Below are 18,709 nucleotides of genomic sequence, written 5' to 3'. Positions count from 1 at the left end.
TGGATAAGAATTTTTTCTACAAAAATTAAAATTGTAATTTTTTTTCAATAAAAAATTTATTAAAAATTTTGGGTTATGGAATTTATTTTCTACTGTTAAAAAAAATTTTCAACTGAGTTATCATCAAAAAGAGGTTCATTGTGAGGATAATGAATTATCAGCAATTAAATGTCATTGCTGAAAAAATTCAATTAATTATGGCCGTCTTGTAAATTTGGCTGAAAAAAATTCTGTGTAGTTAAATTTCAATAAGCTCTGGCTGGGTTGTGTTCCCAATTGAAAAGCATTTTTACAAGCTTATGTACAGGCGGCCTCGAAAAAAAAGTAAAATGATTTTTATGAAACTCGATAGAACATGTGACAACATCGCGCACATTAAGGTAAATAGTTTGTAAAATGATGCAGGAAAATCGAGCTGGATACTGTGAGATACGCGGTCTCGTGCTTCGGCAAGTAAACACCTCGTCTTATGAATTTTAAGCAGCGACGGGTTACGTGTGGGTGTGCTAAGTATTTTCTCGTTTGACAACAACCTTTTACCTAATACTATATAAAACACCTCAACCCACCCACGCTTTCTTACCGCATCCACATACGCTCTGAAGACAACACTTTTATACGAAATTTCATGATCTTTAAAATCACTTATTTTTTTTTTATTGAAAGTGCCCGAGTTGAGTTGGAATTGAATCCAGTCAAATATTATTATTGGATTCGAAATTTGGATTTTTTAATCGGTTAAATTATTCGCGCCAAATTTGAATCAATTGATAATTTTTTAAATTATTTGATTGGAATTTAAATTAATTGCAGAAATTTTTAATCAAAATTTTGAAACTCAAAATTTGAACTTTTTGATGATTCAAATTATTGGACCTGAATTCGAATTAATTGTTGATTTTTAAACGGTTCAATTCGAATTAGAAATTTTTGCAGACTCGAATTACTCGGCTCAAAATTTGAATTCTTTAATCCTTTGAATTATTTGAGCCAAAATCGAATCATTTGTAAATTTATTTAATTATTTTATTTGAATTCAAATTGTATGCAGAATTTTGAATTCTTGGGCTCAAAATTATAATTTCTCAATTATTCCTTTTATTTGATCCGAATTTTAAAAAAATTACCAATAATTCCAATACTCCAAATAATTCAAAAATTTCCTCACGAAAAAAAAATTTTTGAATAATTCGCGCCAAATTCGAATCAACTGATGATTTTTTAAATTATTCGATTTGAATTTGAATTATTTTCAGAAATTTTTAATCAAAATTTTGAAACTCAAAATTTTAACTTTTTGATGATTCAAATTATTGGACCTGAATTCAATTTCATCATTGATTTTTAAATGGTTCGATTCGAATTAGAATTTTTTCCAGACTTGAATTATTCGGCTCGAAATTTGAATTCTTTAATCCTTTGAATTATTTAAGCCGAATTCGAACTAATTGTAAATTTATTTAATTATTTTATTCGAATTCAAATTGTATGCAGAATTTTGAATTCTTGGGCTCAAAATTATTATTTCTCAATAATTCCATTTATTCGATCCGCATTAAAAAAAAATTACCAATAATTCCAATACTCCAAATAATTCAAAAATATCCTCACGAAAAAAAAATTTTTGAATAATTCGCGCGAAATTCGAATCAACTGATGATTTTTTAAATTATTTGATTTGAATTTGAATTATTTGCAGAAATTTTTAATCAAAAATTTGACACTCAAAATTTGAACTTTTTGATGATTCAAATTATTGGACCTGAATTCGATTTCATTATTGATTTTTAAATGGTTCGATCCGAATTAGAATTTTTTCCAGACTTGAATTATTCGGCTCGAAATTTGAATTCTTTAATCCTTTGAATTATTTAAGCCGAATTCGAACTAATTGTAAATTTATTTAATTATTTTATTTGAATTCAAATTATATGCAGAATTTTTTATTCTTCGGCTCAAAATTTTAATTTTTCAATAATTCCATTTATTCGATCCGCATTAAAAAAAAATTACCAATAATTCCAATACTCCAAACAATTCAAAAATTTTTGAATAATTCGCGCCAAATTTTGAATTCAATTGAATAACCAGCGAATTATGATTCGCTCTCCCCAATTTTTATACACAACCGAAAACTCAAATTTTAATGAGCAATTAAAGCTCAGGATTCCGCATATACATCTAATGACTTTTCTGTACAAATACGTAGTCTGCGTGCGTGTGTGTGCGTATATGTGTGTTTATAATATACTTGTACATAAAATGTTCTTGTAGTTTAAATGAGGACACATATATCCACATTGTAGCTGTATAAGGGGTATAAGTTGAGTGTAATCCGTCGTCGTAACGTAACTTGATGGGCGCATTGGAGAACAACGGGGTTAAGATTGGGTGGGAAAGGTTAAGGAAGCTGAGGAACCTGAGGAGGTGAGATGCTGGAGGAAATAGAAGCTCGTGATAGAAGAGGACACATGAGTAGAGGCATATAAACTAACTCCTGTGGGATTCTTAAATGCTGCACTACTCCGAGAGCTATTAACTAAAGCTATTAAATGCCTCCAGCCTTCACTTCTCTCAAAGGCGCTATTATTGTTATTATTGCTGATAAGGTCGTACGGAATGTATGATGTATATATTTATTTATACCTTTTTTTGTATTAAAGAAAAATAATTGGGATGTTTTCGATGGATGAAGAATTTGCTGGTAATTGCTGTCATGTGACAAAAAAATAATTTATGTAATCAATGACTAAGATGCGGGGGCGGATTTGAGTGAGGGTGAAATATGAATAAGTAATTTTAAATGTAGCGAGGGACGGGATAATTAAGTGAGTAATTTTTATTGGTAATTATTTGGAAAAAATTATGAGGGAAGGAAATTTGTAAGTTTTTTTGGTTTTGGTACATGAGTTGAATGAATGGGAAAATGATACTGAGGGAGAGGGGATAGATTTGATGAGCAGTAGGTTAACTAACCCGTTGATAAATGAGATATTATTGATATTATTAATAATTGATGATGTTTATTAAAATGTAACAGTTCTACAGGAATTTTATCAGAGCAGGATTAATATATAAGTAAAGTATAAATAATATAATAAAATAACAATGTTCGATTCTTCTAAACCTGCTTCGACTGTTGAATAATTTATTAATTTTATTTAATAAACATATATACATATATTAATATATATCTTTAACTATAAGTATCGTGACTAAATTTTTTTTGTGAAAATTCTAATGGGAAATAATAAAATTTTTCTTGATTTAAATTGGGGTAAAAGTGGAAGACTTGAGCTGAGGAAGAGACGCCGACATTTAATAAGCAGTAGGTTATGGCCGACCGACGCTAACCTCACTTTTGGAAATTAAATTTCGAGTGGATTAAAATCTAAAAGAGATCCATCACTTGACGAAAGCAGGTTGAATATTTTTAATACCAACAGCCGACTTTCCCTCACTTTTTTTTATTTTCCATAGGATTAAACTGTAACTAAAAAATATCTGCCGCAATAGAGACCAGTCAGCTAAAAATATATAGACGTCTAATCCTCAGCGATATTAATTTCGAAAAAATCTACCGCCTCTCCCAAACTTTTATTTTATTTTTCTCCAATTAAATTCATAACTTGATTATAGTATATATTTTTTGTCGATGTTAAAAGTTCTACATTAAATAATTAAAAATATAAATTTAAAAAAAGCCCAACTCTCCCGCTTTTACTCAGTTAAATTTAAAAAATCCCCGTTTTGGTTTTTGAATCGACAACTTGACTATAAAATTCTTATAGTCAGCAAGTGACTAAAAATATATCATATCGAGTACAATTGAACTTGTAAATTTATTTCATTAACAAAAATTATAAATAAATGACTTTCGTTTCGCTGATCCATGGACTCAACTTACGAAAACTAACAATTCAAAAAAAAATAAATAAATAAAAAATGAATTGTAATTTATTTATTTCCCAAAAGTAAAAATATAAAACTGATGAGTGTCTTATTGTTCTGAATATTAAAATAAATAAACGACTGGACGAAAGTAAATTTTCCATTGCAACTTCTCTGCTATTTAATCATAACATCAATAATTATACATCCAACAATTTATGTGTAATATTAAATATACATCTCTATTTAATAACAAAAAATTTTTGAAAGCCCAGAGCCTCGCCTCAGAACGAGTCTCAACAAATGGATTAGCCTAAAAGATTGATGGCGTAATGTCAAGTTCAATTAAATCCAAAATAAATTTTTTTTCAGCACAAAGTAGATAAGAAAACTCAAGAGATTTTGATAAAAGTCACATACTGATCCCCTTATCCTCAATAAATGTAGTATGTCGACCTTGCTTTATATGGCTACAACGCGATCACTGAAATTTCGATCCCTCTCTCTCTGCCTCAGCCCCCATCTCTATCTCTGTCGCCGCTTTTACTTCTGCTTCTACCTCTGCCTCTACTTCTAGAGTTCGATTTAGAATTTAGTATATAGTATATAGGTATTCAAAGCCCGCGATTGGTGGACCCTGGCCACGCCCTGCATATAAGGGTGAGAGGTAAGGGTAGATTTACCCCCGTCAAGCACATGAGACTCATGTGTGGGTAAGTATATAATGTACATATGCAGATAGCTACTGTATAGCTACTATACTATATGTTGTATAGTTAGTGTATATATATATATATTCTACGTATATATATGTATATATGTACATAGGTAACGAGTAAGAGACGGACTTGATATAACATGACACATGGCCACGGGCGAATAAACAGGGTGCGGCTCGTACTCTACACTATATATGTATATTATATATATATATATTTGATATTCCTCTACTCATCTATAGTTGTTAGGTCTGCAGAGGTCCTGGAAATGCTGGATTTTCTATAATGTATGAGAATTCTGTATGGACGAGATAAAACAGAAGGGATATTTGCAATAGAGAATTGAGTTTATAATAAATTCAAGTCAACTGAGTTCGGTATTTTTTAATTTTTTATTAATATTTATATTTTTGAGACATGAAATTTTAATATTTACTTGTGTGTTGACTTAAATTGACTAGGGTTTCAATGTTTGTATGAAGTTGATAAGAGGTTCAAATTTTGGACGATTTTTTTTTACTAAAGAAAATTCAAATGTATTTTGGTTTTGGTGAAATATTCAAATAATTGGGCAGTTTTCAGTGAGAAAGAAAATGGGACGGCCATAGAAATTGGTTGTTTTACTAATTTCGACTGTATGACAGTAGTATATGTGTAAGTTGAGTTAAAAGATTGTGAGGAGATAACTTTTATTAGAGTGAAAAATATCTAGATGAAATAATCTAGTATTTTTCTCCCGGCTCAGATAATTTTGAGGGCAGTTACCGACAGAGTAAATTCATTCCCCCTTTGCGCGAGGTATGATATATATAGGGGTTGAAAAAATTCTGTTTATAGAACTGACGGTATGGAGCCGGTGATTTTACCTACTGCTACAACGTCGCAAAGTTGGCATCCCAGTATGTTGACAACTGGATGCCAATTTTCTGAGAAATTCAATGGAAAAGTTGTCTTCAGTTTTCCCAGAAAATTGGTGACAACTTGCGGCAATAAATTGTGGATAACTTTCCCAGAAAAGTTGTCAACTTGATCGCAACTGACACCAACTTTCTGTCCAGAAAATCAGGGCAGATTTTGAATATCAAAGTTCTATAGAAATTGATTATTAGTAAAAATATTTGATTTTATCGTTAGATAGATTTAAATGTAAATCATAAGTTCATACTTACCCTGACCGTCGTTGATATGTTCTGAGTTAATCGATGAACCCAATAATGCGATCATGGGTGATAAATATTTCAAATAATTTTGTACACTCATATTTTCAAAAGTATTAATTTTTATTTATTTAAGATTACATCACAATTACATTTTAAGTCATAAATTATTCACACTTTTATTTTTTTTTGTCACGCGAGTAATTCTTAATTGGTCTAAAAGCGATCAATGTAGAAGTCAGACTCCATAACTTTGTGTTATTGAATAACTAACGCAAAGTAACAATTCATTTTCTAAACATGAATAAGTAAAATAAGTGAATATTCACTAATTCTGAGTGCCAACCGAAGCACTTTTTGAAATTCCATAGAAATCCCATAGAAAAAATAGAATTATCGCCAGGTAAATTTTCTCTGGAAATCCTAGAGACATCCCATAGAAATCCCATAGAAAAAATAGAATTATCGCCAGTTAAATTTTCTCTGGAAATCCTAGAGACATCCCATAGAAATCCCATAGAAAAAATAGAATTATCGCCAGTTAAATTTTCTCTGGAAATCCTAGAGACATCCCATAGAAATCCCATAGAAAAAATAGAATTATCGCCAGTTAAATTTTCTCTGGAAATCCGAGAGACATCCCATAGAAATCCCATAGAAAAAATAGAATTATCGCCAGTTAAATTTTCTCTGGAAATCCGAGAGACATCCCATAGAAATCCCATAGAAAAAATAGAATTATCGCCAGTTAAATTTTCTCTGGAAATCCTAGAGACATCCCATAGAAATCCCATAGAAAAAATAGAATTATCGCCAGTTAAATTTTCTCTGGAAATCCTAGAGACATCCCATAGAAATCCCATAGAAAAAATAGAATTATCGCCAGTTAAATTTTCTCTGGAAATTCCAGAGACATTCCATAGAAATCCCATAGAAAAAATAGAATTATCGCCAGTTAAATTTTCTCTGGAAATCCCAGAGACATCCCATAGAAATCCCATAGAAAAAATAGAATTATCGCCAGTTAAATTCTCTGGAAATTCCAGAGACATTCCATAGAAATCCCATAGAAAAAATAGAATTATCGCCAGTTAAATTTTCTCTGGAAATTCCAGAGACATTCCATAGAAATCCCATAGAAAAAATAGAATTATCGCCAGTTAAATTTTCTCTGGAAATCCCAGAGACATCCCATAGAAATCCCATAGAAAAAATAGAATTATCGCCAGTTAAATTTTCTCTGGAAATTCCAGAGACATTCCATAGAAATCCCATAGAAAAAATAGAATTATCGCCAGTTAAATTTTCTCTGGAAATTCCAGAGACATTCCATAGAAATCCCATAGAAAAAATAGAATTATCGCCAGTTAAATTTTCTCTGGAAATCCCAGAGACATCCCATAGAAATCCCATAGAAAAAATAGAATTATCGCCAGTTAAATTTTCTCTGGAAATCCCAGAGACATCCCATAGAAATCCCATAGAAAAAATAGAATTATCGCCAGTTAAATTTTCTCTGGAAATTCCAGAGACATTCCATAGAAATCCCATAGAAAAAATAGAATTATCGCCAGTTAAATTTTCTCTGGAAATCCCAGAGACATCCCATAGAAATCCCATAGAAAAAATAGAATTATCGCCAGTTAAATTTTCTCTGGAAATCCCAGAGACATCCCATAGAAATCCCATAGAAAAAATAGAATTATCGCCAGTTAAATTTTCTCTGGAAATTCCAGAGACATTCCATAGAAATCCCATAGAAAAAATAGAATTATCGCCAGTTAAATTTTCTCTGGAAATTCCAGAGACATTCCATAGAAATCCCATAGAAAAAATAGAATTATCGCCAGTTAAATTTTCTCTGGAAATCCCAGAGACATCCCATAGAAATCCCATAGAAAAAATAGAATTATCGCCAGTTAAATTTTCTCTGGAAATTCCAGAGACATTCCATAGAAATCCCATAGAAAAATAGAATTATCGCCAGTTAAATTTTCTCTGGAAATTCCAGAGACATTCCATAGAAATCCCATAGAAAAAATAGAATTATCGCCAGTTAAATTTTCTCTGGAAATCCCAGAGACATCCCATAGAAATCCCATAGAAAAAATAGAATTATCGCCAGTTAAATTTTCTCTGGAAATTCCAGAGACATTCCATAGAAATCCCATAGAAAAAATAGAATTATCGCCAGTTAAATTTTCTCTGGAAATCCCAGAGACATCCCATAGAAATCCCATAGAAAAAATAGAATTATCGCCAGTTAAATTTTCTCTGGAAATTCCAGAGACATTCCATAGAAATCCCATAGAAAAAATAGAATTATCGCCAGTTAAATTTTCTCTGGAAATCCCAGAGACATCCCATAGAAATCCCATAGAAAAAATAGAATTATCGCCAGTTAAATTTTCTCTGGAAATTCCAGAGACATTCCATAGAAATCCCATAGAAAAATAGAATTATCGCCAGTTAAATTTTCTCTGGAAATTCCAGAGACATTCCATAGAAATCCCATAGAAAAAATAGAATTATCGCCAGTTAAATTTTCTCTGGAAATCCCAGAGACATCCCATAGAAATCCCATAGAAAAAATAGAATTATCGCCAGTTAAATTTTCTCTGGAAATTCCAGAGACATTCCATAGAAATCCCATAGAAAAAATAGAATTATCGCCAGTTAAATTTTCTCTGGAAATCCCAGAGACATCCCATAGAAATCCCATAGAAAAAATAGAATTATCGCCAGTTAAATTCTCTGGAAATCCCAGAGACATCCCATTCTCTAAATATGAATAAGTGAAATAAGTGAATATTTACTAATTTTGAGTGCCAACCGAAGCACTTTTTGAAATTAGTGGTTCGGTTTGCACTTGGAATTAGTGAATATTCACTTATTTTATTTGTTCATGCTTAGAGAGCAAAGATTACAACTTTTACAAATGTTAAGAAGTCTTCTTCATGTCAAAACACGGAACCCTTTGATCTGAATGGACTGAAATATTTTCGGAAACTCGGCAATCAATTTATGGTAATTATGAAAACAACGCACTCGAGTGATCAATAAACAAATTTTTCACAGTCAAACACTTTCTAAAAACGAATTGTGAAAATTACGTGACAATCACTATTTGGCAGTGAATACTCACTTATTGCTAGTGAAAAGTATACCATTGTTTGAATTAGTGACATACTTTTCACTAGTAAACAGTGAATAGTCACTATTTTCACTGTTTCAAATTTAAGAGAGCAGCACACGTGATATTTAGCTGTAAATCAAACTTGTTGATCAAGAAAAGTTATTCTATTAACCGTGGCCATAATTCTTTTTCTGATCATCAATTTTTCCACCGCTGCCTCTCTTAAACGCTTACCCAAACGCACTTCGATCTTTCTGATCATAACTTCGATACCGAAAACGAGAATCGCCCAGGCTGCGGACAGTGCTATCGAAATGTAAACTAACGCGGAATTTTCAAGATCCAACTGATCGTACTGTTGCAGCGCTCTGATTTTTTTCAATTTTTTTCTCTGTTTCATCAAATTTCGGAACGAACTCCGTTTTTCGAAATAACTCGACTGGCCGCTTTCGAACAACTTCATTGCTATCTTATTCATTCTTTTACTCAGCGGCCAAGTTCGGGAAGTCGCATACACGTAGTAGTTATAAGAAAACTCTTTCGAAATGTGGAAGTCGGGTTTTATTTTATCAAAAAGCCCGAAGTCAACCAAACAGGCAATAGACGAATTTTTTTCCGCGTCGTCCAGGCATTTTGTGGGATTATTTGTGAGTATTGGGTGGACGTATTTTTTAAAAGACTCATCATCCCATAGCTTACTGGCAATTAATTCACTTAGGACGTGGGGAGAAGACGAATAAATGTGATAACCGTTATCACGTAAATCCTTCAAATTTTCTACATTCCTGCTGCCCGGTTTGGTCAAAATAGAGGTCAGTTGACCCTGCAACGCAGGGTTGAAAATCAAAACGAACAGGGTCGCGCTCATGAAAGTGATGCGCATCGTCAGCTTGTTGATGGGGGTCATCATCCCCATGTTTAATATCAGGGCTAAGAGATCTAAGGCAGCTGCACCGAAATCGTACTTGTGGTTCACCAGAATCATACCAAATATGAATACCAAAATAACAGACGACATGATTATATTTTGATAAGTGAAGAAATTATCAACTACTTGGTTGAAAGTCGGAATGATTCTTTGTTTTTGGGTCACGATAACGAAACCGCGTTGCTGATAAAACGGAATAATGTTTGAGACTTTAGCGTTTTTTTCTCTAAGGAGTGAAGGGTCCTGCAGTTTTAGTGAATCAAATTTTAGCCGAGAAAATTTGTGTGCAACAGGAGTAACATTCATGAAGGAAAGTATTATGTCGTAAAAAGTATGTGTGTTTTTCAACGCCACGGTACTTTTTTGGATTTGAAGTCTGTGGCCGTCTAGGGCTTCCGTTTTGTCAAAAGTAATACTTGGACATAACTTCTCATCTGAAAAATGAGAATAGAAATAAAAAATTAGTAAGAGGCTGATTAGTTTTTTGACGACTCGATGATAAAATTTTCTCGATCAATTTTACTGTTGCCGTGTAAAAAAGATTTCAACCGAAAAAATAACAACCCGGATTAAGGAATTTGGCCGAAATCTTACTTAAGCCGTAGAATTTTATTGGAAGGGATCGGAAATTCGCCGAAAACCTTCCGAAATTTTATTATTCTTAATGAACAATGCGAAAATTGGCCAATGAATTCGCGTGCTTAAAGGTAAAAGGGCTTATAGCTAAGGGTTAATAGGGATTTGTGGTGAAAGGGCGTATAAAAAAATTTTTTTTTGCCATTCGGTTTGAAATTGTCTGAAACGTAAAAATTTGTGAAAAAAAAAAAAATTGGTATCCTAAAGGTGAAAGGGCGTATCTCAAGACATACGCCCTTTCACCTTTAAGAAAAGTACTACTTAAAGGTAAAAGGGCGCATATAAAAAAATCGTATTTTTTATACCAAATGTTAAATAACGCGTTACTAGAACCAAAAGGGCGTATAAAAAAAAATTTTTTCGATCCAATCAATGTAAAAATGTAGAAAACATTAAAATCTATGGAAAAAACAAAAAAAAAATTTTTTTTGTTATACGCCCTTTTGGTTTTAAGAAAAAATTTTTTTAAAGTCATAAGGGCGTATCCTGTTTTATCGGTTGTTATCAATTATAGGTCAGAGTAAGAGAAAAAATTACAAGGGTAATAAAATTTATCACTCCATTACTTAATTGATCTGAACAAATATTTATTTAAGTAAAAAACCAAATTTCTTTATTTAATTTTGATCGAATCTTAAGTTTGTTATATATTTTTAATTCAACAATTGATGTAAAAAATATTTATAATTCGAGAATGAAAAAAATGCATTTAAAAAATTTTAAATTTTATGAGTACAGTGAAAATTGATTTAACCAAATTAATAAAATGTACTTTTAGATTTTTTAATTTTTCAAAGGTGCATTTTTTCATTTTTCAATCAAGGTTTCATTTTCTATTTTCTGTTTTTTTTTTTTTTTTTTTTTTTTCATCGGTATTATCAAAGTCCAATTTTCAGCGATGATAATAGTTTATAAATTTTTTTATTATTATCAAGTTATGTTCTAAAAAAAAAAATAAAAAATCTTTTTCTTTATAATCTTAGGTACAGATGATCCTGACGATGGCGATGGCATAGGACCAATACCCTGATGAATTTAATTTTCCTTCATTTTTCATTCGTTTTTTCACTTGAATAAATATTTGTTCTTATAAATTAAATTGTGGAGTGGTAATTTTGATTGGAGTGACATTTTTTTTTCTTACTCTGACCTATAACTGATACTAAACCGAAAAAACAGGATACGCCCTTTTACCTTTAGATCACCAAAATTCCGAATTCTTAAAAGTAAAAGGGCGTATAATTAAAGACATACGCCCTTTTACCTTTCAATTTTTTTTTTCAATTTTAAGCGTAGAATGTGTCTACTACTCGATTGGCAATAAAAAAAAAAGTATGCGCCCTTTTACCTTTGCAAAGGTAAAAGGGCGCATAAATTGTTATAAGCCCTTTTACCTTTAAGCACGCGAATTGAGTCGGCCCATTTTCGGTTTTTTTAGTCCTAATTATTGGCCCTTGTTCGGCCTAGTTAGTTCTCAGCCTTGTGTTCATTACCCGGGCTTTTTTCGACCTCTTTCAATAAAATTCAACAACTTTGACGTGATTTCGGCTAAATTTAGCTTTTTTGGCGAAATATTTTTACTTGGCAGAAAAATAAGAAAAAAATGATAAACTGTCTCACCATTTACGAACGTCATTTGGTAGAGTGTCCATGGATCGGGTGGTTTTTCTGGTGCTTCAATTTTTATCCAGGGTAACGGTGCCCGCTTCGGATAAGGATTCAGAGTGTAGATACTGGTGTTGTTGTTGAATTCGTTGGGGCAAATAAAGTATGAAAGCAACACATCATACTCCCACAGCAATATGAGTACTTTCGATGCATCGCTGCACCGCGTCCCAACTGCGAAAATAAGCCGCTCGCTGTTCCAAGGATCCCATAATCGGATATTATTGAGAGTTCTTTTGAGTGCAGTAACAGAATCAGCAGACAAGACATAGCTCGGATATGAATTATATCCACTGTATGTATTTTTTTTCCTATTACCGTATTTTTTTCTATACACTTGTAGTAAATTATCATTGATTGTAATTACGGAGTAATTTAGTCGTTCGTTTTGTTGAATACCCTCGATGATTTTAGTCAAGTTCGATGTAATTGCGACAGGATTTAAGCGATCAGAAAAACATGATTCCAGTAATTGTCGCTGTACAGAATGAAAAAACGAACCAATTAACCATTTGAATATGATTGATAAAAAATAATCGTTTGCTAACTTACCGTGTGAATGTGAGAAATCGGAGGATCTTTTGATCCTGAAGAATTGTCCTCCATTTTGATGCACACAATGACGCACACAAATAATGAACACAAAAAAAAATATTTCGTCAAATTCATTATGACTTTTCAAAATTATTTAAGTATTTTAGTAAATTTTTAATTAAGTGCAATAATTATTTATTGGACAATTGAGTGAAATCAATAAGTGGATGCTCGCAAAATACGCGACTGTGCTCTTGGGTTTGAGCCTCGTCACTAACGCAGGAATATCAATAAACAAACGATTCCCACTTATGTCATTGCAAAGGATACGTGTCCATCCGCGGTTCGAGTGCTACATATGTTGTCATCTAATTAAGTGCACATGCACTCATTATACCTTTACATTGAATTTCCACTCCTGAACACTGTGACTTTCCGTAAAATCGATTTGCAGAAAAATATTTACTGACCTTCTCATTTTATGAAGCTCTGATCTGTACTCGAATGAATAATAAATGGTAGATGTCTTCGAATTATATTCAAAGTCCTTTGTTACCTTAAATTCTATTTAGAAAAGGTAAGAAATTAAATAATCTAGATGAATAGAAAACAGAACGTATATAAGTTGATACTTCCGAAGTATACGAATATAGGGGAGGGTGGGGCAGAGCGGCCCCCCTAAGCCAATTATTATTGTTTGTGGCTTTCAACCATAGGATCACTTTACTTTTGTCCTATTTCGAACAAATTTATGGACATTTTGCCAAAATTCTGAAAAAAAAAATTTTTTTTTTGTGGGGCAGAGCGGCCCCCCTTCAAAAAGTGATAAAAAATTTTTTTTTTCGTTTTTTTTTTTTTTAAATTGTTTTCATCATTAAGAATGTATTTCTTTCTCTTGACAACTATTTTTGGTTTTATATTACTCGAAAAAAATTTTTTAAAGCGTAAAAAATCGTTCACCCTCGATTACCTTAATTACTAATTGTTATTTAATAAAAAAAAAAATCAATTCTATAATTTTACTTTATTTCAAAAATTTATCAACTAAAAAAAAAAATTCAATTTTTATAAATTTTTAGTGACCAAATTTGCCTCTTACATAAAGAAACGGCCGAAAAATATGAAAAAATAATTTTTTCGGAAGTTTCGGCTGGTCCATTTTGCCCCAGGTGTTATGCGTAGAGCTAGAAATGTGGAATTATAATAATTTGTTTTTAATTTGACAATAAAAATATGGAAAAATTCACTTTTTCGAAATTTTGGGCTTGTCCGTTTTGCCCTAAATGTCATGCGTAGGGGTAAAAATGTGCAAACATATCGGATTTATAGTAATTAGTCAAAAAAAAAAAATTTTTTTTTTGGTCAAAATTTCAGGGGGGCCGCTCTGCCCCACCCTCCCCTATTGTATTACCTGTCCTCGGCCGATTAGTGGAAGAACTGCAGTCATGAAGAAATCAATAATTAATATGAGGCAAAAGGTTTTTAAGTCTAAAATATAATAATTTTATATAGTTTTAACTCAAATTATTTATTTAATGGACGATACATCGAAAATTTATTATTAACCGTCAATTATATTTAGTCTCGAAAATGAATTTAAACTGGATTAAAAGCAATCAATACATCGAAGCCATCCTGCAGAAATGTTACGGATGAGTTATTGCGTGAGAGTATTAATTATTTAATCATCACTAGAACACATCTAATCATATCAGAAGTATTGAATTTTTAAAACAGCAATTATATGGTTAAAATATCAGGGCAAAATTGCCTTCGGTTGGGAAATAAAAATTTGCTTTTATTCAAAACCGTTTACTTATGGGCACGCGATCAGGGAAAGTTGCTCACCCTTTTTTCCATGAAATACAGAAGTTTTTCTTTCCTTTTGAATAATGGCCAATTTTGCCCTGATGTCTCTTCCAACAATACAATGGTTTACACTATCACACTTTATCAAATAATATTTTTAAGAATTCAAAATTCGACAATAATTAAAAGTTTTTTTTCTGTCTAAACGTCGATTACCTCTTCAGAGAGAATGACTATTTTCCTGACGGTAGACGCGATTCTCCTTCGAATCTTCAATTTTCTCATTTCCGCCTCTCGTGAACGTTTCTCAAAAAATGTTTCTATTTTTTTAAACAGAATTTCGACACCCAAAACAAGGAATGCCCAGGCTGCAGCCAGTGTCATCGCAATGTAGACTAACGCAGAATCTTGGAGATTCAATTGCTCATAATCTCGTAATGCTTTAATTTTATCCATTTTGATTTTCCTTTTCATCAAAATTCTATATAAATTACGCTTTTGAACATGATCTGAAAAACCACTTTCAAACAACTTCATCGCTATTTTTTGAGCTTTTTCATTGAGTGCCCAGTTCATAGGACTTATAAATATATGAAGTTTATGAGAAAACTCTTTCGAAATATGTAAGTCTAAGTTTGTAGCTTCAAGCAAGTCAAAGTCAATTACACAAGCCATAGAAGAATTACTTCTAACGTTCTTTATGCAATAATCTTGTTCTCCCAGATTCATCAGGTGGACATATTTATTCAAAGAATCTTCATCCCATAGCTGACTATCGAGTATTATATTATACTCATAGATCGTAGACGAGTAGACGTGGTAATTATTGTCCCGAAGATCTTTTAGGGTTTGGACATTTCTGTACTCTGGTCGGGTCAATACTGAAGTCAGTAGCCCCTGCAACGCCGGATTGAAAATGAGAACAAATAAAGTTGCACTCAAGAAAGTAATTCGCATCCATAACCGATTTATAGGAGTCGTTAACCCCATATTCAATAGAAATGACAAGAGATCTAAAGCAGCTCCACCGAAATGGAACTTGTGATTAAACAGAATTATGACGAATAGTATTACCAAAACAATGGACGACATTACTATATTTTGATAAGTAAAAAATTCGTCGGCTACTTGGCTGAATGTCGGTATCAAACTTTGTTTTTGTGTGAGTATAACGTAACCACTTTGTTCATAAAAAGGAAAAAAGGTTTGGCCGGAAAGAACGAATTCGAGTACTAGCGGATCCCCTACACTCATCGTCGCAAAGAATGTTGCATTTTCATTTTCAGCAATAGGGGTGACATTCATGGCTGAGAATAGATTCTTGTAGAAAAGAAGTGTTTTTTTCAAGAACGGATCAAATAACTTGGATCTGCCATATTCATTAAAATTTATTTTGTCGAAGTTTATCCACTGGAAACCCTGAACTGGAAGTTGGTAACCATCTAAATTCTCCATTTTGTCATAAGTTAAACTGGAACATATACTCTGATCTGGAAAGTATAAAAGATTAAAACTATTATAGATGTTTCTATAATGGATAAACACTAGTTAATAGAAATTTTAACAATTCATTTTTACTCGCATAAATAGTTTTACATTTTTAATAAAGTTTCAAAGTTGTGTTTACTAAACCGTAAGTATAAATTATCTTACCGTTAACGAATGGCATTTTGTAGACTGTCCACTGATCATTTGGTCGGTCTGTTGTCTCAACTTTGCTCCAGAGCTTTGGCACCCGTTCACCGTAAGGGTTAAATATGTAGATGTCTGTATTGTTGTTGAATTCATCGGGGCACAAGAAAAATGATTTGATAGCCTGACCTTCCCATAATCCTTTCAGTGCCTTCAATGCATCGCTGCACTGATCCCCGACTATTAATACTAAATTTTTGCTATTCCAAAAATATGATTGAAAAATGTCCTTTCCAAGTGTATATAGTGAATTAACCGAAAAAATGTAGCACTGGCATGAAATGTATGCATCGTAATTTTTCTGAAAGTAGTTATTTCTCATACTTGGAATTTCAATGTGATCAAATATAAAAACAGAACTGAATGGTTGATCGCTCTGTTTGATTTGATAAATAACATCAGTCAAATCGGGAGTAATCGCAACATGACTCATCTGATCAGGAAAACATAATTTCAGCAATTGTCGCTGTATAAAATAGATAAATTAATCAATTGACCACTTGAATATTATTCATAAAAAATAATCGTTTGCTAACTTACCGTATGAATATGGGAAATCGGAGGATTAGTTGATCCTGAAGAATTGTTCTTCATTTCGTTGCACACAACGACGCACACATACAATGAACACAAAATAATATATTTCGTCAAATTCATTATAACTTTTCAAAATTATTAAAATATTTTAGTAAATTATTGCTTAAGTGCAGTAATTATTTATTGGACTATTGAGTAGAATCAATAAATAGAAGCTCGGCAAATATGCGGCTGTGCTCGCTGGGTTCTTTTCTGTAACTAACAGAATAAAATGAACGGACAAATAATATTCGCATTGACATGGCTGCAAAGGATACGTGTCCATCCGCGGTTCGACTGTTGCGAGTATTTATTTATAATTATAATGCACATACACAACTTTTGCGTTTGTAGTCAGCTTTTCCCTCTAAACATTGTTGGTTTCAAAACAATCGATTTACAGAAAATCATTGACTGACCTACATTCATTATGCAGGTTTTTACTTGCGAATCAAAATTAATGTAAAGCAATAATATTTCTGTTGACGTGGCTTTAAAGGATTACGAGTTCATACGCATTTTCCCTTATGAGCGAAATAAAAAACTTTTATGACAAAATACCTATTCTACATGAACACTGCAGTTTTCAAACATGTTTAAATTGAAGCAGTTTTCTAATTTATGGATCATAAAAATATTAAAACTGACCGGAAACTAGTGGTAACTTTGAAATTCAGTTGATTTCATCCAATTTGCAACCTAACTAACGCCGCTAAATCTTTCTGGACCCAATCAAAAGCTTAGAAGTTAAATCTGAGCCCTGAAAGATCCCCAACCTGGCTAGGTTTGTATCAAGAGCCACCCGGATTGACCTCAAGTCCACTTAAACTGACCGGGAATTAATTTGACCTTGAGATTACAAACCGAAAAGTTCTGACGATGACCTACTTACCAGCAGGACTTCACTCTTCGAGAGGATCTTAGGTTAGGCGTAGGGAATAACAAGTGAAGAAATTAATACTCATGTTATTTCATTATAAAATTTTTAAATTCTATTATTGGATTCATTAGACATGTTCTGTTTAGAATTAATAAAATTACATTTATGTACAATATGAGTAATTTCAAAAACAAAATAAGCCGCTGATGAGTCTCGTTAATTGAAACTTATTGTCGCTGATTATTCACCACTTGGCGCGGACACTCCAGTCTTTGGGCTGCCAGTTCAGGCATCAGGAGTCTGTCCTGATTGATCGCTTCTCCATAGCCGCTGTGTGCTGGTCCATTATGACACTAGCAAAATTTAAAAAATTTTAATTAGTCATTTTTTGAAAATTATTAGCCTTTAAAAGTGGGGTCAATGCATTTGCGAATACAAGTTTTTATTTGATCCTGAAGTAAACAATAAAAAAAAAAAAACTAAAGAAAAGCACATGTAGAAAATTCAAAAAGCTATGCGTGCATTTTTCCAAAATGTTTTTTTTTGAGTAAATTATAAAATCAATAAGTGGATGTTCGTGAAATACGTGACTTAGATCTTAGGTTTGAGCCTCGTCACTAACACAGGAATATCAATAAACAAATGATTCCCACTTGTGTCATTGCAAAGGATACGTGTCCATCCGCGGTTCGAGTGTTGCATGTGTTACCATCTAATTAAGTGCACATGAACTCATTATACCTTTACATTGAATTTCCGCTCCTGAACCCTGTGACTTTGCGGAAAATCGATTTGCAGAAAAATATTTACTGACCTTCTCATTTTATGAAGCTCTGATCTGTACTCGAATGAATAATAAATGGTAGATGTCTTCGAATTATATTCAAAGTCTTTTGTTACCTTAAATTCTTTTTAAAAAAGGAAAAAAATTCAGTAATCTAGATAAATAGAAAATACAATTTATATAAGTTCACATTTCCGAAGCATACAAATATATTGTATTACCTGTCCTCGGCCGATTAATGGAAGAACTGCAGTCATGAAAAAATCAATAATTAATATGAGGCGAAAGGTTTTTAAGTCTAA

At 32.2% G+C, this 18,709-nt stretch overlaps 2 protein-coding genes across 2 annotated transcripts; both read right to left on the bottom strand.

Annotated features, from left to right (window-relative positions):
- Positions 1-8,030: 8,030 nt before the first annotated feature.
- Positions 8,031-12,919, bottom strand: LOC130669663 (uncharacterized). The gene is made up of 3 exons (XM_057472680.1): positions 12,685-12,919; positions 12,088-12,610; positions 8,031-10,265 (listed from the first exon to the last, which is right to left on the bottom strand). Exons 1-3 carry the CDS (start codon positions 12,799-12,801, stop codon positions 9,040-9,042), a joined length of 1,866 nt encoding a protein of 621 aa, XP_057328663.1. The 5' UTR covers positions 12,802-12,919; the 3' UTR covers positions 8,031-9,039.
- Positions 12,920-14,220: 1,301 nt separating this feature from the next.
- On the bottom strand, positions 14,221-16,761 carry LOC130670586 (uncharacterized). Its single transcript, XM_057474000.1, has 3 exons — positions 16,708-16,761; positions 16,129-16,633; positions 14,221-15,965 (listed from the first exon to the last, which is right to left on the bottom strand). The coding sequence occupies exons 1-3, from the start codon at positions 16,759-16,761 to the stop codon at positions 14,677-14,679; spliced, it is 1,848 nt and encodes a 615-aa protein (XP_057329983.1). The 3' UTR covers positions 14,221-14,676.
- Positions 16,762-18,709: the final 1,948 nt, after the last annotated feature.

The sequence above is a fragment of the Microplitis mediator genome, chromosome 6 (assembly GCF_029852145.1).
Source record: "Microplitis mediator isolate UGA2020A chromosome 6, iyMicMedi2.1, whole genome shotgun sequence".
NCBI classification, from domain to species: Eukaryota; Metazoa; Arthropoda; class Insecta; order Hymenoptera; family Braconidae; genus Microplitis; species Microplitis mediator.
Note: the sequence above shows the minus strand (reverse complement) of the source record. Positions and strands in the feature narration are given on the sequence as shown.